This window comes from Pongo abelii, chromosome 22, assembly GCF_028885655.2.
Source record: "Pongo abelii isolate AG06213 chromosome 22, NHGRI_mPonAbe1-v2.0_pri, whole genome shotgun sequence".
In the NCBI taxonomy this organism is placed as follows: Eukaryota; Metazoa; Chordata; class Mammalia; order Primates; family Hominidae; genus Pongo; species Pongo abelii.
In genome coordinates this window covers 22,039,944-22,063,117 of record NC_072007.2, presented here as the reverse complement: position 1 = coordinate 22,063,117, position 23,174 = coordinate 22,039,944, and the positions used below count along the sequence as shown (strand labels likewise).

Here is a 23,174-nt window from a genome sequence, read left to right as displayed (position 1 = left end):
GGTTATCAACAACAATTATTACCTATATTAATGAGAAATACTAAAGTCATAATAAACAAATGTTCAGAATGAGATTTGTAAATGATACAGATATTAGAAATATCTGATTAAACAAGATATGTAAAGTAACTATAATTCATATGTAAAAATCTCTTAAAGGAACTGTGGACATAATGCAGGACTAGATAGGGAACTGAGAGATATAAATATTAAGAAAGAATCAAATGGAAGTGCATAAGAAACCAAAAGCAATGCAGTGTAAACATTGAGCAAGCTTTGGGCACACCCCTCAGTAGAGCTGGCTTAGCTTTTAAATGAAACCATTCACTTAAATTGTCTCTAGAAAATTCACAATGTAAACTGCAAAGGAATGGAGAGTGAAGAAACTAAACATTAATATCAAAAAGTGTAGTATATGTATATTTTAATTCTGAAAAGGAGAAATTACAGATACAGAGAAAGTATTTGAAAAAGTTACAGCTAAGAATGTTCCCAATTTTTTGAAACACACTGAACTACAGATCCTAGAATCACAGAGAACCCCTAGCAGAGGAAATACAAACAGACACAGACACACACACCATACATCCACCATGGACAGCGTGGTTACAAGAAAAAGCTTACACATCACACACCACACACACATTTCCTCAACTTTATTCCTTTTACTTAGCTGTTTTAAAATTATTTTTATTTATAGTATTAAGGAGAAGTCTAAATTTAAAATATATTATTCTTTGCATAAGTCTGTCTATACTTACCATGATCAAATACACAGTTTGGTGCAAAAGAATGTAACTATTTTGTTAGGAATTTCACTATTTCAAATAAAAATGTTATATTTTCCTGGCTCTGTGTTGAATCATTTGTAATGTATGCAAATAAAATCTTTTTTAATTAAAGGATTTTTTAAGTTGGCAGATAATGATTGTTTATTTTTATGGGGTAGAGTGTGATATTTCAATACATCTGTGCGTTGTGGTTTTACCAAATCAGAACAATGAGCTAATTCATCAGCTCAGACATTAACATTTCTTTGCTTGGTAGCATACAAAATTCTCTCTTCTGGCTAATTGTGAACACAAAGTGTACAATATATTGTTAACTGTAGTCACCCTTCTGCACTGTAGGACACTAAAGCATATCCCACCTGTCTACCTGTAATTGTGCATTTGTTAACAAACCACTTTTTATCTGTCAGTCTCCACCCATTTCCGATATTTCATAACCACTACTCTACTATTTCCTTCTAGAAGATGAACTTTCTTAAACTTCCACATAGCATTGAGAAAATGAGGTATTTATTTTTCTGTGTCTGGCTTGTTTCACTCAACACAATGGTGCCCAGTTCCATCCATGTTGTTTCAAACAGCAGAATTTCATTTTTAAGGCTGAATAATATTCCATTGTATAAACATACCCCGTTTTATTTACCCATTCATGTGTTGATGGACACATACATTAATTTCATATCATAATTGTGTTTAGGGCTGCAATAAACATGGGTTGACAGGTATCTCTTCAATATTAGTTTTTTTCTTTTAATTATTTAAATAAATATATATATATATATATGTATACACTCAGCAGTTACATTGCTGATTTATATGGTAGTTGTCTCTTTCTTCCCATGATGGCTGTACTAATTTACATTTCCACAAGTGGTCTATAAAAGTGTTCATTTCTATGCAGCTTGGCCAGCTTTTGTTTTCCTTATTTTGTCTTTCTAATAACAGACTTTCCAGCAAAGATTAAGGAAAAGATAGCTCATTGTGAATTTGCATTTTGCTGATATTAGTTATTTCTAGTGATATATGTACGTATATATCCCTATCGATCCATCTATCTATCTTTTGCATGTCTTCCTCTGAGAGACGTTTATCCATGTTATTCGCCCACTATTAACCATATTGTTATTTGCAGTTCAGTTGAGTTTATGTGCTTGATAGTAATCCCTTGTCATGTGAGTAGTTTTCAATATTGTCTATCATCTGCAGGTTCTCTCCTCCTTCAATTGTTTTCTCTACTGTGCTGGAGGTAAACTTCCTTGATAGAACCAGGGCAGGTGGGCTGAGGTGCTGCGGGACATTGGAGGGGAAGAGATGGACCCAATATCCAGACCATGTGAGCTTTTACTCACCATCTGGTTTGTTTTCTCAGTTTATGCTGTGAACAGATGCAGAAGAGTTTGTCACGGCCTTCTGGGGGGTGAAGAATTTTAAGGGAGAATGATACATCTTATTAGTCAAATAAATGAAAATATCATAATTGTGTATATGTACTTGTGAGTGCGTCTCGCTCAGCAGTGTGCGTTCATCCCCTGAAAAGAGAAAAATATGTCTCCTGTGAAAAGAAGACATAGCCTTTGACATAAGTGGTTATTATTGATGACAACTGAGCCTGGATACTAGATCATGTTATAATGCTAGTGGGAAGATTCAATAGAAGAAAGAATGTTATAGCAACAAAAAATGAAGCATCAAAGATTTAAATGAAATGACTTTGAATATTACTAGTAATGAACACACCAAGAAAAATCAATTACTATAACCAGAAGAATAATTCATGATCGCCAGTGGGACTCATGTTGAGAAGGTATAAAATTTCCATTTAATGGCTCGTCACCACCCTCATAAAATGGTTCAGAGAACAAACTAAGAACAGAGTGTGACCTTACATCAAGTGGAGGCCAAACATTTGCGAGAGAGAGCGTCTGTGTTGGAATTGTGAGAAGTAGAAACCTGAACTCTGCAGAGAAGCAGCAGTGATCAAAGGCAGTGCTGAGTCCACTTGAATTTAGTGGTGAATACAGTGATGATGGGTTTCTCTGCCCTCATTCAGTTTTTGCTCCCAATACGCTCTTGGAAGCTCAGTTGTGAACATTTGGAATCTACCTAAATCTCAATCACGGCAAGCAATTTTTCACTGAAGGAAGAGGTAACAATTTGGGGGTAATTAAATTTAAGTTATAAATATTAGTTTTTGAAATCTGAATGTCACTCTCTAGTAACTTATATCATAAAATACTCACCCTCATCAATGGAGTCCTCTTATCCTATCAGGGATGAGTGTCCATGTGGGCAGGAGGTGCAGTCATGGAGGCTGGGGAGATGGTCTGTCCAGGCTTTCCTGGTCCTTCAGAGGAGAAGTGCAGACTCATCTCCTCCCCTAGTCCTACCAATTTTCATATGTATGTGTGGCCCTTGAGAATGTCATTGCCATATCTCTACATAATAGGAGTCAAATGGGGCATGAAGCTGATATGCTGGGTGTATCAGTGTTGAATTGGGAAAAGAAACTACCTGCATGCATGAACTGTTCCATTATCCAGGCCTGGAGCCTCTCACATCTAGGCTTTGCATTTTATTAGTGATTTTCTGTGTGGTTTACTCTGTTCAAATGTTCTGTTTAACTTTCTACTGAAATTGACTCACACAACAATCTAGAGGCACAAAGATTAAAGAATGACTTATTAACTTAGGTTCCAGGTGGGGTCATAGTTTGTGGTGATAGTGAGACAGTGAGAAGCATGGCTGGAAACTATGACTGTGCTCAAAACTGCTTCATGTTAATAGAGAAGAGCCCGTACACACACGAGATTTAGACACTCCCACTGAGAACCTCGACCTAATATTATTTCTTATGACTCGCACCTCAATAGTACAACTCTAGGTTAATGACTAAAATTGCTCTTACAATTTCCTTTAGAACACAGTCCTCTTATCTGATAAAAAATCAGCCCAGATGGCAGAAGTGATTGTATTTATTAGAACTTTCTAATTTGTCAAACTAGGAAATGAACACCTTTTGGCACAGTACATGGCTTTGGAGTGCTTTGTAAACAAAAGAGCATCTCATAGGTTCCGGAACACCCACCAAAATGGGCAAGTTAGGGGACTCGTAGAGGCACTCTTATGTCCCAGATTTCAGGCAAATATGAAGGTGGAAGTCAACGCAAAAAAGGTAACACTGAAGCTAAGAAAACTGCCACACCAGATGGTATCCTCAGAAGACAAAACTGCTGAGAGAGCCACGGATGTTATCAAAAATATCAATGCTTAGCCACTGATCTTAAATACAAATGAATGAAAAAACATCATTTTCAACTTTGCTTAGATAATTTGTGCCAGATTATTTCAAATGAAATTTGTTGCATTTCAACTCTATAATTTATAGACAAACTGGTTATCAGATTAAATAAACACTTTGAGGAAACAGCAGAGGTTAATTCTTGATGAGGAGTGACAAGCCACCCACAAAATCCTGGGAGAACCCTAACACTGGGACCTAGACAGAAACCAAGCCACAGGGCCCTTTGGACAAGTTTAGGTAAATTTTCCTCAATTTCTACCTTTAAGGGGATGTGAATGTATTTTATTTATCATCTATCTGTGTTCCCCGTGTCTTGAAATAATTCCTTGAGAAAAGTCTACAGCCCTTCCAGTTGATTAAAAGCTTCTGTATTTTGTGTTTTTAGCCTGTAACCTGCCAGGGTTTGCATGAACTGAGTGAAGCACACCCGTGAAAGTATTATAAAGTGATTATGTGAGGCATGGCTGATACTAAAGTATGACATTGTGAAAACCTCCTACAATCTTCCATGTAAGTTTAAAAGAATGGTATTCTTACGTTAAAATTATCACAATTTTAATAAACCCTAGAACTCCCTTGGACAAATATACTGCTACTAACACTGTGGCATTATGGTCCTCTACCTCAAGGACATATCTGTTATTGTCCTGTGACTTGGTAGCTGGAAAAAATACATTTACAGGTTTTACCTACAATACTAGCCTTTGCCATACTGTATTTCAATGAGGCAGAACATTCAAAGAGATTCATGTATTATGCTCACTCCTATCACTAACAGATTAAAGCTGTCATTCTGGTATGTCTTTTTAGCAATAGCCTTTTATAATATTCAGCCATGAAAATTTAAACATTGGAAAAATTTTGGAGAAAAAGTTTCCTCGAAACACTGGAAGGAATCCTATTAAATAATTTTTTTATTGTACTTTTAAGTTCTAGGGTACATGTGAAAGATGTACAGGATTGTTATATATGTATACATGTGCCATGTTGGTGTGCTGCACCCATTAACTCGTCATTTACATTAGGCATATATCCTAATGCTATCCCTCCCCACTACCCCCACCCTACAACAGGCGCCAGTGTGTGATGTTCCCCATCCTGTGTCCAGGTGTTCTCATTGTTCAATTCCTACTTATGAGTGAGAACAAGTGGTGTTTGGTTTTCTGTCCTTGTGGTAGTTTGCTCAGAATGAGGGTTTCCAGCTTCATCCACGTCCCTACAAAGGACATGAACTCATCCTTTTTTATGGCTGCATAGTATTCCATGGTGCATATGTGCCGCATTTTCTTAATCCAGTCTATCATTGATGGACATTTGGATTGGCTCCAAGTCTTTGCTATTGTGAATAGTGCTGCAATAAACACACGTGTGCATGTGTCTTTATAGCAGCATGATTAATAATCCTTTGGGTATATACCCAGTAATGGGATGGCTGGGTCAAATGGTATTTCTAGTTCTAGATCCTTGAGGAATCGCCACACTGTCTTCCACAATGGTTGAACTAGTTTACAGTCCCACCAACATGTAAAAGTGTTCCTATTTCTCCACATCCTCTCCAGCACCTGTTGTTTCCTGACTTTTTAATGATCACCATTCTAACTGGTGTGAGATGGTATCTCATTGTAGTTTTGATTTGAATTTCTCTGATGAGCATTTTTACATGTGTCTGTTGGCTGCATAAATGTCTTCTTTTGAGAAGTGTCTGTTCATACCTTTTGCCCACTTTTTGATGGGGTTGTTTGATTTTTTTCTTGTAAATTCATTTAAGTTCTTTGTAGATTCTGGATATTAACTCTTTGTCAGATTGGTACCTTGCAAAAATTTTCTCCCATTCTGTAGGCTGCCTGTTCACTCTGATGGTAGTTTCTTTTGCTGTGCAGAAGCTCTTTAGTTTAATTAGATCCCATTTGTCAATTTTGGCTTTTGTTGCCATTGCTTTTGGTGTTTTAGACATGAAGTCCTTGCCCAAGCCTATGTCCTGAATGGTATTGCCTAGGTTTTCTTCTAGGGTTTTTATGGTTTTAGGTCTAACATTTAAGTCTTTAATCCATCTTGAATTAATTTTTGTATAAGGTGTAAGGAAGGGATCCAGTTTCAGCTTTTTACATATGGCTAGCCAGTTTTCCCAGTACCATTTATTAAATAGGGAATCCTTTCCTCATTTCTTGTTTTCATCAGGTTTGTCAAAGATCAGATGGTTGTAGATGTGTGGTATTATTTCTGAGGGCTCTGTTCTGTTCCATTGATCTATATCTCTGTTTTGGTACCAGTACCATGCTGTTTTGGTTACTGTAGCCTTGTAGTATAGTTTGAAGTCAGGTAGCGTGATGCTTCCAGCTTTGTTCTTTTGACTTGGCATTGTATTGGCAATGTGGGCTCTTTTTTGGTTCCATATGAACTTTAAAGTAGTTTTTTTCCAATTCTGTGAAGAAAGTCATTGGTAGCTTGATGGGGATTACATTGAATCCATAAACTACCTTGGGCAGTATGGTCATTTTCATGATATTGATTCTTCCTATCCATGAGCATGGAAGGTTCTTCCATTTGTTTGTATCCTCTTTTATTTCCTTGAGCAGTGGTTTGTAGTTCTCCTTGAAGAGGTCCTTCACATCCCTTGTAAGTTGGATTCCTAGGTATTTTATTCTCTTTCAACCAATTGTGAATGGGAGTTCACTCATGATTTGGCTCTCTGTTTGTCTGTTATTGGTGTATAGGAATGTTTTTGATTTTTGCACATTGATTTTGTATCCTGAGACTTTGCTGAAGTTGCTTATCAGCTTGAGGAGATTTTGGGCTGAGACTATGGGGTTTTCTAAATATACAATCTTGTCATCTGCAAACAGGGACAATTTGACTTCCTCTTTTCCTAATTGAATACCCTTTATTTCTTTCTCCTGCCTGATTTCCCTGGCCAGAACTTCCAGGAGTGGTGAGAAAGGGCATCCCTGTCTTGTGCCAGATTTCAAAGGGAATGCTTCCAGTTTTTGACCATTCAGTATGATATTGGCTGTGAGTTTGTTGTAAAAAGCTCTAATTATTTTGAGATACATCCCATCAATACCCAGTTTATTGAGAGTGTTTAGCATGAAGGGCTGTTGAATTTTGTCAAAGGCCTTTTCTGCATCTATTGAGATAATCATGTGGTTGTGGTCTTTGGTTCTGTTTATATGATGGATTACAATTTTTGATATGCATACGTTGAATCAGCCTAGCATCCCAGGGATGATACAAATTTGATCGTGGTGGATAAGCTTTTTGATGTGCTGCTGGATTTGGTTTGCCAGTATTTTATTGAGGATTTTTGCATCGATGTTCATCAGGGATATTGGTCTAAAATTCTCTACTTTTTGTTGTGTCTGGGTCAGGCTTTGGTATCAGGATGATACTGGCCTCATGAAATGAGTTAGGGAGGATTCCCTCTTTTTCTATTGACTGGAATAGTTTCAAAAGGAATGGTACCAGCTCCTCATTGTACCTCTGGTAGAATTTGGCTGTGAATCTGTCTGCTCCTGGATTTTTTTTGGTTGGTAGGCCTCAATTTCAGAGCCTGTTATTAGTCTATTTAGGGATTCAACTTTTTCCTGGTTTGGACTTGGGAGGGTGTATGTGTCCAGGAATTTATCCATTTCTTCTAGATTTTCTAGTTTATTTTCAGAGAGGCGTTTATAGCATTCTCTGATGGTATTTCTGTGGGATCGGTGGTGATATCCCCTTATCATTTTTTATTGCGTCTGTTTGATTCTTCTCTCTTTTTTTCTTTATTGGTCTTGCTAGCGGTCTATCAATTTTGTTGATATTTTCCAAAGACCAGCTCCTGGATTCATTGATTTTTTTGAAGGGTTTTTTGTGTCTCTATCTCCTTCAGTTCTGCTCTGATCTTAGTAATTTCTTGCATTCTGCTAGCTTTTGAATGTGTTTGCTCTTGCTTCTCTAGTTCTTTTAATTTTGATGTTAGAGCATCAATTTTAGATCTTTCCTGCTTTCTCTTGTGGGCATTTAGTGCTGTAAATTTCCCTCTACACACTGCTTTAAATGTGTCCCAGAGATTCTGGTGTGTTGTGTTTTTTTTCTCATTGGTTTCAAAGAACATCTTTATTTCTGCCTTCATTTTGTTACATACCAAGTAGTCATTCAGGAGCAGGTTGTTCAGTTTCCATGTAGTTGAGCAGTTTTGAGTGAGTTTCTTAATCCTGAGTTCTAGTTTGATTGCACTGTGGTCTGAGAGAGAGAGTTTGTTATAATTTCTGTTCTTTTACATTTGCTGAGGAGAGCTTTACTTCCAACTATGTGGTCAATTTTGGAATAAGTGTGATGTGGTGCTGAAAAGAATGTATATTCTGTTGATTTGGGATGGAGAGTTCTGCAGATGTCTATTAGGTCCTCTTGATGCAGAGCTGAGTTCAATTCCTGGGTATCCTTGTTAACTTTCTGTCTCATTGATCTGTCTAATGTTGACAGTGGGGTGTTAAAGTCTCCCATTATTATTGTGTGGGAGTCTAAGTCTCTTTGCAGGTCTCTAAGGACTGGCTTTATGAATCTGGATGCTCCTGTATTTGGTGCATATATATTTAAGATAGTTAGATCTTCTTGTTGAATTGATCCCTTTACCATTATGTAATGGCCTTCTTTGTCTCTTCTGATATTTGTTGGTTTAAAGTCTGTTTTATCAGAGACTGGGATTTCAATCCCTGCTTTTTTTGTTTGTTTGTTTTCTATTTGCTTGGTAGATCTTCCTCCATCTCTTTATTTTGAGCCTATGTGTGTCTCTGCACGGGAGATGAGTCTCCTGAATACAGCACACTGATGAGTCTTGACTCTTTATCTGATTTGCCAGTCTGGGTCTTTTAATTGGAGCACTTAGCCCATTTACATTTAAGGTTAATATTGTTATGTGTGAATCTGATCCTGTCATTATTATGTTAGTTGATTATTTTGAACATTAGTTGATTATTTTGCACATTAGTTGATGCAGTTTCTTCCCAGCATTGATGGTCTTTACAATTTGGCATGTTTTTGCAATGGCTGGTACAAGTTGTTCCTTTCCATGTTTAGTGCTTCTTTCAGGAGCACTTGTAAGGCAGGCCTGGTGGTGACAAAATATCTCAGCATGTGCTTGTCTGTAAAGGATTTTATTTTTCCTTCACTTATGAAGCTTAGTTTGGCTGGATATGAAATTCTGGTTTGAAAACTCTTTTCTTTAAGAATGTTGAATATGGGGCCCCACTCTCTTCTGGCTTGTAGAGTTTCTGCTGAGAGATCAGCTGTTAGTCTGATGGGCTTCCCTTTGTGGGTAACCTGACCTTTCTCTCTGGCTGCACTTAACATTTTTTCCTTTATTTCAACCTTGGTGAATCTGACAATTATGTATCTTGTAGTTGCTCTTCTTGAGGAGTATCTTTGTGGTGTTCTCTGTATTTCTTGAATTTGAATGTTGGCCTGCCTTACTAGGTTGGGGAAGTTCTCCTGGATAATATCTTGAAGAGTGTTTTCCAACTTGCTTCCATTCTCCCTGTCACTTTCGGGTACACAAATCAGACATAGATTTGGTCTTTTCACCTAGTCCCATCCATATTTCTTGAAGGATTTGTTCATTTGTTTTTACTCTTTTTTCTCTATACTTCTCTTCTCACTTCATTTCATTCATTTGATCTTCAATCACTGATACTCTTTCTTCCAGTTGATCGAATCATCTACTGAAGCTTGTTCATGCGTCATGTAGTTCTCATGACATGGTTTTCAGCTCCATCAGGTTATTTAAGGTCTTCTCTATGCTGTTTCTTCTAGTTAGCCATTTGTCTAATCTTTTTTCAAGGTTTTTAGCTTCTTTGCAATGGGCTTGAACATCCTCCTTTAGCTCAGAGAAGTTTGTTATTACCAATCTTCTGAAGCCTTCTTCTCTCAATTCGTCAAAGTCATTCTCCATCCAGCTTTGTTCTGTTGCTGGCGAGGAGCTGTGTTCATTTGGAGGAGAAGAGGTGCTCTGGTTTTTAGAATTTTCTGCTTTTCTGCTCTGGTTTCTCCCCATCTTTGTGGTTTTATCTACCTTTGGTCATTGATGATAATTTTTATCAACACAGCAGTAAAACTCCATGGAATCAGTCCCTGAGATATTTTTTAGAAACTCAATAAGGAATTGAAATTTCCACACAATTGGAAGCTACTCCCATTGAGAGTTCTTACTTAATTAATAGACCAACCTTCACTAAGAGGCACTCTCCTCTGGAATCCCAAACTTAAACAGATCTCTGTAACCTGCTGATGTCTCAATGCACTTTTTCTCTAGATAGCCATAAATGCAAAGGCAAATTTTGTGTATTTGTGCATGAGAGATCTGGACACACTCTTGGCATTTTAACTGAATTTCATGGAAACGTGATTAATTACTGGGAACTCATATTTCATGGCATTCAAAAATTCATCACCCTTATCATGGGGTGACAATATGTGCCTCGGAGAAATATGCTGATGCTTCACTTGAACAAGTGCTAGAGCCCTCCCTTGACTTCATAATTTCTCATTCAGTACAGATGTGTCTATGACCAAAACCCAACACTAATATCCAGCACTTTCTCCTCTTGTGAAATTTATTTTTTCTTATTGTTGGCATGACTCTCTCTCTCTCTCTCTCTTTCTCTCTCTCTCTGTCATTCTCTTTCTTGCCTTCTCATAACGATTTTCTGTGTCATTCTGAAACCTGCCAACAGTATGCATCTGGAATCACACCAATTACCAGCCTTAAAAAGAAAAAGGTACAAATTCATAATTTTCTTAACAAGGTTAGAAAACTTCCTGTATTTCCACCAGATTCATTAGGGACTCCCAGTGAGAATCATGGTCAAACATTATTTGTTTATGGATCATACCTCAAAACTGAAACCGCTTTTTATAATGGTTATTCCTATTGCATTTCCACTATTGGACAAAGTAATATGAAGACTCCAAAATAAATTAAAAATAGAAATACCTGACGACATGGCAAATCCTCTTCTGGGCATGTTCTAAAGAAGATAAAATCACTGCCTCATAAAGGCATGTGCACTCCATGTTCTTTGCAGCTCTATTCACAATAGCCCAGATATGAAAGCACCTCAGTGTCTGCAGGTGGACAAATGGATAGAGAAAATGTAACCTATGTATGCAATAGAATATTATTCAGCCATAAAATATGATATCTTGTCATTTGCAGCAATATGAATGGAACTGGAAGCCATTATGTTAAGTTAAATAAGCCAAGCAAAGAAAGACAAATATTGCATCTTCTTACTTTTACATCAAAACAAAAAATTGGATTTCCTGAAGACAGAGAGTAGATTTTTGGTTACCAGAAGCCTGGGTGGATACAAGAGAGAAGGGGATAAAGAAAGGTTGATTACTGAATTCAGATATATAGTTATATAGGAGAAATAAAACCTAAATGTCCGATAGATCAGTAAGGTGACAATAATTAACAATAATCTAATGTACACATTAAAATAACTAGAAGAGAGTCATTCCAATGTGCCTAGCATAAAGAAAATATACCTGCTTAATGTGATAGCTATACCAATCCTGATCTGATCTTTACACATTTGTAAATGTGTCAATATATTGCATGTTCCCATAAATTAGGTATATCTATTATGTGCCAATAAAATAAATAAATAATCTCCATGGCATGTTATTACAAAAATATTTTTAAAATGCTCCAATTTATATAAAAATACAAAAGCCTTCCAATAGCCAAAATAATTTTGGGGAAAGTATAACAAAGCTGAATATATCATATTCTATAATTTCAAAATCAAATCTATATAAATCAAAACAGTATAATGCTGACATTTAAACAGACATATACTCCAATTGAACATTATAGACATCTGGTAATCAACCCACTTCTTCCCAATAAACTGATCTTTGACAAGTTGCCAAGATCACACAATAGACAAAGGACAGTATCTACAACAAGTGGTGTGAAAACTGGGTATCCATATGCAGAAGAAATTAAATGGACTGGTTGGGCATGATGGCTCACGTGTGTAATCCCAGCACTCTGGGAGTCTGAGACAGGTGGATCACAATGTCAAGCATTTGAGACCAGCCTGGCTAATATGGTGAAGCCCCGTCTCTACTAAAAATACAAAAATTAGCCAGGCATGCTGTTGCATACCTGTAGTTCCAGCTACTCAGGAGCCTGAGGCAGAAGAATTGCTTGAACCCGGGAGGTGAAAGTTGCAGTGCCCCAAGATCATGCCATTGCATTCCAGCCTGGGCAACAGAGAAAGATTCTATCTCAAAGAAAAAAAAAAAGGACCTTACCTCACAAAATACACAGAAATCAACTAAAAATGGATTTAAGACTTCAACATAGATCTGAAAATTTGGTACAAAGGTGTCCATGTATGGTTTGGAAGAAAATGTAAATTAGTACAGCCATTATAAAAATAACATGAAGATTACTGAATGAATTGAACATAAAGTAAGTATACCCACTTCTAAGTATACATCTAGGGGAAATAAAGTGAGCGTATCAAATATATGTTCATTGTGAAGTTATTCATAATAGCCTAGATATAGAAAATAAGTAAATGTCCATTTATGAATGAACAGATAAAATGTGACATATACATACATGAAATTGAATATTATTCAGCCTTTAAAAGAAGGAAATTCTTACATTTTCAGTATCATAGAGAACATTATGCTAAGTAGAATAAACCAGACACAGAAAGACAAATGCTGCATGATCTCATTTATATGTAGAATCTAAAATATTCCAGCTTTTGGAAGTGGAGTAGAATAGTAGCTCCCAGGGCCTAGGAGGAGGAAAATATTGGGTGATGTGGGTCAAAAGGTACAAATTTCAGTTATGCAGGTTGATATGGTTTGGCTTTGTGTTCCCACTCAAATCTCATGTCAAATTTTAATCCCTACATGTTGAAGGAAGGGCCTAATATAAAGTGATTGAATCATGAGGTGATCTTCTTCTTTGCTGTTCTCATGACAAAATTCTCAAGATATCTGATGGTTTAAAAGTGTGGCACCTCCCCACTCACTTGCTGTCTTTCTCCTGCCACCGTGTGAAGAAGGTTCTTGCTTCCCCTTCACCTTCCACCATCACTGTGTGTCCTGATGCCTCCCAGTAACACTTCCTGTTTAGCCTGCAGAACTGTGAGCCAACCAAACCTCTTTTCTTCATAAATTACCCAGTCTCAAGTAGTTCTTTATAGCAGTGGGAAAATGGACTAATACAGAAAATTTGCACCAGGAGTGGGGTACTGCTATTACGATACCTGAAAATGTGAAAGTGACTTTGTAATGGACAGTTGTTGGGAAAGCCTAGAGGGCTCACAAGAAGACAGGAAGACATGGGAAAGTTTGAAACTTCCTAGAGGCTTACTGAATGGTTTTGACCAAAGTGCTGATAGTTATATGGACAATAAAGTCCAGGCTGAGATGGTCTCAGATGAAGATGAAGAACTTCTTGCGAACTGGAGTAAAGCTCACACTTGCTATGCTTTAGCAAAAAGACTAGTGGCATTTTGCCCTGCTATGTTGGACAAAGGAGAGATGATTTAAGGTATCTGGCAGAATAAATTTCTAACAAGCAAACATTCAAGATTTTCTCTGGCTGTTTCTGAAAACATAAGTCATATGCATTCACAAAAAGATGGTCTGAAATTGAAACTCATATTTAAAAGGGAAGCAGAGCATGAAAGGTTGGAAAAAAAAATTGCAGCCTGACCATCTGGTAGAGAAGAAGAACCCGTTTCCTGGGGAGAAATTCAAGCTGGCAGCAGAAATTTGAATAAGCAATGAGAAGCCCAGTGGGAAAGATGTTCCCAGGGCATTTCATAGATCCTTGCGGCAGCCCCTCCCATTACATGCCCAGAAGCCCAGGAGAGAAAGATGATTTCCTGGTCCAGGCCCAGGACCTGACTGCTCTATAAAGCCTCGAGACATGGCACCTTACACCCCTGTCTGTCGTGTGCCAGCCATAGCTAAAAGGAACAAAGGTCCAGCTCAGGCCATTGCTTCAGAGGGTGCGAGCCCTAAGCTTTGGTTGCTTCCACGTGGTGTTGAGCCTGCTGGTGCACATAAGCCAAGAGCTGAGGTTTGGGAACCTCCTCCTACATTTCAGATGATGTACGAAAATGCCTGGATATTCAGGCAGAAGTCTGATGAAGGGGCTGATCCCTAATGGAGTACCTCTACTAGGCCAGTGTAGAAGGAAAATGTGATGTTGGATCCCCCACACAGAGTCCCCATTGGGGCACTGCTTAGTGGATCTGTGAGAAGAGGGCCACCATCCTCTAGACCCCAGGATGGTAGACCCACCAACAGTTTGCATGGTGTACCTAGAAAAGCCATAGGAACTCAATGCCAGCCTATGAAACAGCCATGGGGACTGCACCCTACAGAGCCACAAGGGTGGAGCTTCCCAAGGCCTTGGGAGCCCACCTCTTGATCAGTGTGTCCTGGATGTGAGACATGGGGTAAAAGAAAAATTACTTTGGAGCTTTAACATTTAGTGACTGCCCTGCTGGTGTTTGGACTTGCATGGGACCTGTAATCCCTTTTCTGTGGCCAATTTCTCCTATTTGGAATGGGAGCATTTACACAGTACATGCACCCCCATTGTATCTTGGAAATAAGTAACTTGTTTTTAATTTTACAGATTTATAGGGGGAAGAAACTGACCTTGTCAGAGGAGACTTTAAACTATAGATTTTTATGATTATGCTGAAATGAGTTAAGATTGGGAGACCGTTGAGAAGGGATAAATACATTTTGCGATGTGAGAAGGACATGAGATTTGTCATGGACCAGGGGTGGAATTACATGGTTTGTCTCTGCATTTTACCCAAATCTCATGTTAAATTTTAATCCCCAAGTGTTGTGGTAGGGGTCTCACAGGGAGTTATTGAATAATGGGGGCGACCTTCGCCTTTGCGATTCTCACAAGATCTCACAAGATCTCATGGTTTAAAAGTGTGGCTCATCTCTCCTTACTTTTTCTGTCTCTTTCCCCTGCCAGCATGTGAAGAAGGTCCTTGCTTCCCCTTCACTTTCCATGATGTCTGTAAGTTTCCTGATGCCTCCCAGTAACGCTTCCTATTAAGACTGCAGAACCGTGAGTCAACTAAACCACTTTTCTTCATAAATTTCCCAGTTTCAGGTAGTTCCTTACATTAGGGTGAGAATGGACTAAAACACAGGTTGAAATAGTTCTGGAGATCAAATGTACAGCAATGTGACTATACTAATGAATATTGTATTGTAAAAGTATCTTTTGCCAGAAGAGTAGATATTAGGTGTTTTTATCACACACACACACACACACACACACACACACACACGAGTAAATGAAAGGCATAAAATGATAACTCTCTGAGATGATGGACATGCCGCTTACCTTGATCATGATGAGTGTCTCCCCAGGTACATCAATACAGCAAGTGGTGTACCCTAAATATATACAATTTTATTTGTCGGTGATAGCTCCTTAAAGCTGAAAAGTTATAATGCATACTTATATTTCTACATATTTTATCAATAAAATGTGTGAATATAAACAGAATAACTTGTACAAATATAATAGTTTTGTTTATGGTGTTTATTTTGGAAACAAATTTAAATCCCATCAACAGGAAAATAGATATACATATTGTCACTTATTTATTTCATAAACTGATTTATTTATTTAATAATCTGTCATTTATTAATGTAATTGATTTAGGTATGAAATATCTGTATGTGTATGAGTACATACATATTTATACATATGATGACAAAACCTTGATGGATGCTATTACATGAATGAACCCCACAAATAGTAAAAGTTGCCCCTTACAAAAATGATCTATAGTGTTTTATTCCATGTATATGAAGTTCAAAACAAGAAAAAGGGACCTCCTATAGTGACAGAAATGAGAGCATTTTTCTATTTGCATTTCTCTGATGCTTAGTGATGTTTAACATTTTTACAATATATTTGCTGGGCACTTGTATGTATTCTTTTGAGAAGTGTCTGTGTCATTTGCCTATGCATTAGTCCATTTTCAAACTGCTGATAGAGACATACCCAAAACTGAGAAGAAAAAGAGGTTTAATTGGACTTACAGTTCCACATGGCTTGGGAGGCCTCAGAAACATGGTGGGAGGAAAAAGGCACTCCTTACCTGGTGGGTGGCAAGAGAAAATGAGGAAGAAGCAAAAGTGGAAACCCCTGATAAACCCATGAGATCTCGTTGAGACTTATTCACTATCAAGAGAATAGCACAGGAAATACCAGCCCCCGTGATTCAATTACCTCCCCCTGGGTCCCTCTCAAAACACGTGGGAATTCTGGGAGATACAATTCAAGTTGAAATTTGGGTGGGGACATAGCCAAACCATATCAGCCCATTTTTAAAGGAGTTATTTGTTGTTTGCTTTCTGATTTGTTTGAGTTCTCCATAGACTCTGGATACTAGGGCTTTGTGGGATGCAATGCTTGTGAATATCTTCTCACATTCTGTAGCTTGTCTGCTTACACTGCTGATAGTTTTGTTTGTTTGTTTGTTTGTTTGTCTTACTGTACAGAAACTCCTTAATTAATTAGGTCCCACTTGTCTATTTTTCTTTTTGTTGCAATTTGCCTTGGATACTTAGCCAAAAATTTTTTGTCAAAACTCGTGTCTATAAGAGTGTTTTCAAGGTTGTCTTCAAGGAGTTTTATGGTTTGAGGTCTTACATTTAAGGCTTTAATCAATTTTGAGTTAATTTTATATATGTTGACAGTACAGGGCCAGCTTCAATCTTCATCACCTGGCTAGCCAGTTGTCCCAGCATCATTTATTGAACAGAGTCGTTTCCTCATTGCTTGTTTTCGTCAATATGAGATGAATGTAGGTGAGCAGCAACACACCACTTAGAATGGTATCACGAAAAAGTCAAAAAACATTGGATGCTCGTGGGACTTTGGAGAAAAGAGAACACTCATACACTGTGGATGAGAATATAAATTAGTCTTGCCACTTTGGAAAGCAGACTGGAGATTTCTCAAAGAACTTAAAACAGACACATCATTTTACCCAGCAATTACACTACTGGGTGTACATTAAAAAGTAAGCAAATAATTCTACCAAAGAGACACCTACACAGGCATATTCACTGCTGTGCTATTAACAGTGGCAAAGACATGGTTCAACCCAGATGCACATCATCGGTAGACTGAATATACAAAATGTGGTAAATCTACACTATATAATACTACACAGCCATGAAAAAGAATGAAATCATGTCCCTTACAGCAAAATTAATGGAGCTGTCGGTTTTAATCATAAACAAATTAATGCAGGAACAGAAAACTGAATACCACATATTCTCCTATGCGGAAGCTCAGCATTGAGCACACATGGACATAAATAGAAGAACAATAGACACTGTGGACTGCCGGAGAGTGGAGGGAGGGGGTGATGGAATCTGGATTCCAAACCTCAGCCTCACTCAATAATCCCACGTGACAACGTCCATACATGTCCCCTCTGTATCTAAATTAAAAGTTGAAATTAAAAAAAAAATCCTTACGTGAGAGCTGACTGGAAGCACTGAGAGGACATTTGTTGTGGAGATGGACTTGCTCTTCACACTAACTTAGGTACTGGAGACAAACGTGCACATTTGCCAGAAATCTTCAAACTGTACATTGAAGATCTATGCATTTTTGTATATGTTAATTTTATCTCATAAAAACAGGAAATAGACAATTGTAGGAAAATATTTTTATTGAAATTAAAATCTTAATAACATGTATGTGAAAATTCAAATAGAAAATGTAAATGTGATTATTACAATAATTATTTAAAGACATTTAGTTATATCTACTAGAATAAAACCCCAGAAATAAGACAGATAAAGGTGACTTCTTAAAATGAAAAATTAATAAGCACACATTTCACAAATAAGTAAAACATGGCTAAAATATGTTGAACATTTTACATTATTAGTTATACAAAGTTAACAAACTTGATACAATATTGTAAACTGTTTTATTAGGATAAATTTCTAACATTTTGTGTCAAACCATAACTGGGGACAGCCAACAGAAAAATAACAATATTTGCAAGCACATGTTATAAATGTTAATATATTCTCAATGTTGGCCCAGCTCTTACACCTGAAATTTTCAACTATATCATGGATTTGTTTGGAGTCCTAGGAAAAATTAATTTTAAGAAATGACTTAAAGGAATTGTCTCCAATATGGAGATATTAGTATCTCATCTATAAAGAAATGGAAAATACATAATACTTGTCAAGTCCTTGTAAGAAACCCTGTCCCATAGAAAAGGGCTTATCTTATTTGTTAGTGATACATTTACTGTTAACATTATCACCTTCACGATGTTTTAGAAAATTAAAGCAAAGCGTGATGAATTGAAGTGTGATGTTGCTTGTTTGGTACAACGGTGGGGTGAGTATAATGAAGAGCCCTGTGATCCCGAGGAGATGACCTAATCCAAGGAGAGGGAGGCTCCAGGTCGTGTGGATTCACACAGGGTGCCTGCTTCTGCCCATCCCGCAGCCACTCCCAGAAGCCTTCGGGAGACAGGGGTGCGGATGGGCCCTTGAGACGATCAAAGGAGAGCTGGAACTGAAGAAAAAGATAATGATCTGGGATAAATTTTAAAAAATTAAAATAAAAAATTTTATTTTAAATTCACAAATTACAGTTGTTTATATTTACAAGGTAAGAAGCAATGTTATGATTTGTGAATACCATATGGAATAACTAAGATAATTAAGAAATGATTAAGATAATTATCATTTATCACTTCAAATTCTTATTATTTATTGTGACAACCACATTTGAAATAACCATTATTTAACAGTGGTTAAATGAACAAATATAAATCACTTGATGTAAAGAATTAAAAATAACCAAAATCAATTGTGAAATACTCAAATAATTTACATTTAGCTCATCATTAAGTTTGATTCTTTAGGACATATTTTTAGAATTACTTTATTGTAATGTTTACTATGAATTCCTACACATATATGCATATGTCTATGTATTTATATATTTTTTCTTTCTTTGTTTTTTGTTGTTGTTGTTGTTTTTGAGATCAAATCTTGGTCTGCTGCCCAGGCTGGAGTGCAGTGGCGCCATTTACCTCACTGCAATCTCTGCCTTCTGTGTTCAAGTGATTCTCCTGCTTCAGCCTACCGAGTAGCTGGGATTAAAAGCACGCGCCAATACGCACAGCTGATTTTTGCGGTTTTAGTAGAGATGGAGTTTCACTATTTTGCCCAGGCTGGTCTCGAACTCCTGGCCTCAAGTGATCAGCCCACCTAGGGCTTCCAAGGTGCTGGGATTACATGCGTGAGCCACCGCGCCTGGCCTATACATCGTTCTATGGTTATAAATTTATGTCCCTATAGCTTTGTAGCTGCTGATGTCAACAAATGTTAATAAAACTCTGGAAGAATCGATGCAAATAGGAATGTTTATTTCATTAAAGTGTAAACATATATATAATTTTTAAATTACTAAAATTTAAATACCAACGATAATAAATTAAGAATAAACACAAGTAATAAAACGTCACAGCCTAGAATGCTCCAGAGTCCTGCAAACACAAACCTGACTTCTCCAGCTGATGAGAAAGGAAACCTCCCCCAGCACCTGCTCCTGGGACCTGTCCCGTCCTCAGTGGGTCCCGAGCGCCCCCTGGTGGATCCGGGCGCCCCTGCAGGGAGGTTTGTGTCTGGGCTCACACTGACCTTCCCTCACTGTGTCTCTAGTACAGTAATACACGGCCGTGTCCTCGGTTTTCAGGCTGTTCATTTGCAGATAGGCGATGCTTTTGGAATCATCTCTTGAGATGGTGAATCTGCCTTTCACAGACGCGGCGTATTCTGTTGTCCCACCATTAGCTTTGTTTCTAATTAAACCTACCCACTCCAGCCCCTTCCCTGGAGGCTGGTGGACCCAGCTCATGTAGTAGTCACTGAATGTGAATCCAGAGGCTGCACAGGAGAGTCTCAGGGACCCCCCTGGCTGTACCAAGCCTCCCCCAGACTCCACCAGCTGCACGTCACACTGGACACCTGCAAACACGGAGACACCAAGGTCAGAAACTGCCACACATATCCACTGTTTCTCTCACTCATGTCCGCTCACACTCAGTGTCTCTACTTCTCCATGAATTACCTTTTAAAATAGCAACAAGGAAAACCCAGCTCAGCCCAAACTCCATGGTTGGTGGTCTGTGTTCAGTGCTGATCACCAAGTGGAAACTCCTGGGGATCCCAGGGCTGGGGCTCCTCTCCCAGAGCTGCAGAGTCAGGGCTGGGCTGGTTTTCATCAGTAGAGGGAGGACCCTATTTGCATGTCTCCTACTATATAGCAAGCTCTGGGGTGGGACGCCTGAGGAGAGGACAGGCCCATATAAGATGATTGTGCCTTGCAAGAGTTTGGTGACAATGATGGTATTTGGGAAATATGCTGTCTTATTATAAAATTATACTGTGATAAACACTATGAAATGATCACCCTATTTTATTTGTACACATTTGTGTAAATAATGTTTTGTCAGAGCCAATGGTTTCTCCATATACAGTTGCTAAGTATGTGTCTAAGAGCTCATGTCTGGGATGGGTAAGTCCTGGTACCTGGGCCTGTGCTCCTCATCACTGCCCCAATTACTCCCTGAACCAACCCCAGGACAGAGCTGGACATGCCTAGTGTGGTTTGTGGAACCCATTTCCTGTATTGAGAACATGTGTGATTTTGCTGCATTCTAGCATTCACCTAAAATATGGTGAGAACTACGGTTCAGGTAGAGAAATTCTTAAGTATTTCTGAAATTTAATATACATTTTTTCTGTGTTTCTGTCACTCTTTCCTTGTCTAAGTTTCCATTTGTTGCTTGTAAGAAATTTTGTAAGTTTCCATTTGGAGATAATAAACTTTCACGTATTTAAAGTCTACAGTTGATAAACATGATGTAACCGCCATCGTTATCAAGGTGGACAAGAGAATTCTCAGCATTTCCTTTTGTTCTTCTATATTCTTCCTCTTTTCCCTTTCTTTCTTCTACCATTTCACTGGCAACTACTAATCTTTATATTGCTGCAGATTCATTTTATCGTAATTCATAAAAATGAACTAACATAGTATATATTCTTATTTGTTTGGCTTATTTTAGTTAGCACAAATAATTAGATATTTTACCTTGTAGTTGTGTATATCAGACATTCACTTATTATAAATGCTGGGTAGTATTCTAGCAAACAAAATTTATCATAATTTGTTTTTTATTAAGCAGCTGAACAACATTTGAATTTTGTATTATTCTGGGTCTTAAAAATCTGCTATTAAGCTTGGAAATGTACTTACAAAATGAACATATTTTTCATAATTTTTAAAACTGCATCAACAGTAACAGATAAACATGGAAGATGGAATTTTGCAAATTTTCTTTAATACTTCTGATAAGTACAGTTTCAAAACAAACAATAAACCTGAAGTTTAGGAAGAAGCAAGTTCTTGTAGAAAGTAACAAAGCCAGGGTATGAAATTATCTAAGGCAGAGTATATATAGGAATATAGGCTATTCCAATAAAAAAATAAAAATATGTATTGGATTGCTTGAAATATAGTGTGGTAAGTGTTTTGTAGTGTGAAATTTTAAGGGACCACATACTGAAAAGCTAACCTATCCTCTTGAAATCCTTTCCCCAAGAAAGGGGTCAGTCACAAAAATCTTCCTTTCTCGAAGTGCCTGTCTGGGAGAAAAGAAGAGGCCACACTTCTAAAATGTATTCAGACCCAATGCCCTTATTTCCACTACAGAACTAAGAATTTATTCTGCAAAGGCAAGCCACTGAAACCAGAATGCTAGGGCCACTGGTTCAACCCCACAGGAATTGAGATGGGAACAGAGGTTGCCACCAAAGATCTACTGAGAAGCAGCTCCCCTCTTTTTCTTATGGAATCACAGCCTTAGTCTGCAGGGCAGGGCAGCAGAACTGAAAGGTGATGACACCAATGGAGAACACTGGAGCTGTGGGATGGAACACGTGTGGAAAACAGGAGGACTCTACCCCAGGGGAAGGGGCAAGAACACGCAGACCAGCATCTCCTCTGGAGGAGGGTCAGGAACACTTAGAAGGTCACACCCAGACTCCGGGTCACAATGCCTTCCTAGGAATATGGACCAAGGAATATGGACCTAGGAATATGGACCCTTTAGTCTAAGTTAGAATTTGTCAGTAAATAAAACACAGGAATGCACCTGAGGGAGCTGAAGGAGATTCTCTGGAGGATGGAACAAGGGGAAGAGACAAAGTCAAGCAGAGAAGACAAAGAAGGTACCATTGGAGGATCTGTAGTCTCTGGTGGGCATAGAAGAATGGACTTCAATTAGTTTTTGAAAACTTTCTATCAGTCTTTAGCAATTTATGTGATAAAATGGCCGGCCTCATCAATGGAGTCTTATTATCCCCATCAGGGATGAGTGTCCATGTGGGCATGGGGTGCAGTTCTAGTTATGGGGGCAGGGGAGGTGGTCTGTTGAGTTGTTCCTGGTCCTTCAGAGGAGAATTGCAGAACTATCTCTGCCCCTTTTCCAGCCAATATTTAATACATGTATGTGACCATCGGAATATTGTCACCATGTCACTGCATGATGGGAGTCACCTGGGGAGTGAAGCTGACTTTCTGGATGTATCAGTGTGGAAAATTGAGAAAAGAAACTGCCTGGGCACATGAGCTGTCAAATCTTTCGATCCTGGGGTCACTCACATCCAGGCTTCTTGTTGCATTAGGTTGTGATTTTCCTCATTGTTTGGTCAGCCTAGGTTGTCTTTCTTCACTCTCTGCTAAAGTAGTCACACATGATAATCCAGAGGCATTGAAGTAAATCAGTAATTAATTGGATAATTAGAATGAGCCCCAAGTGATGTCAGTTACTGTGTGGTTAATAATGTGGTAGACAGGAGACATGGCTGGATAGTAAGAGTGTGTTCACATCTATTTAATCTAGATTAGCAAAATCAGTATGTTGAAAAATGACATCTTTAAATAAAAAATATAAAACTTCTAATGAAATATG

At 38.0% G+C, this 23,174-nt stretch overlaps 1 gene segment (V, D, J or C); it reads right to left on the bottom strand.

Annotated features, from left to right (window-relative positions):
* Positions 1-19,765: 19,765 nt before the first annotated feature.
* LOC100936043 (immunoglobulin heavy variable 3-49-like) lies at positions 19,766-20,315 on the bottom strand. The segment is given in 2 exon segments: positions 19,766-20,166; positions 20,270-20,315. Coding segments are annotated over 2 exon segments (447 nt in total).
* Between the last annotated feature and the right edge of the window lie 2,859 nt (positions 20,316-23,174).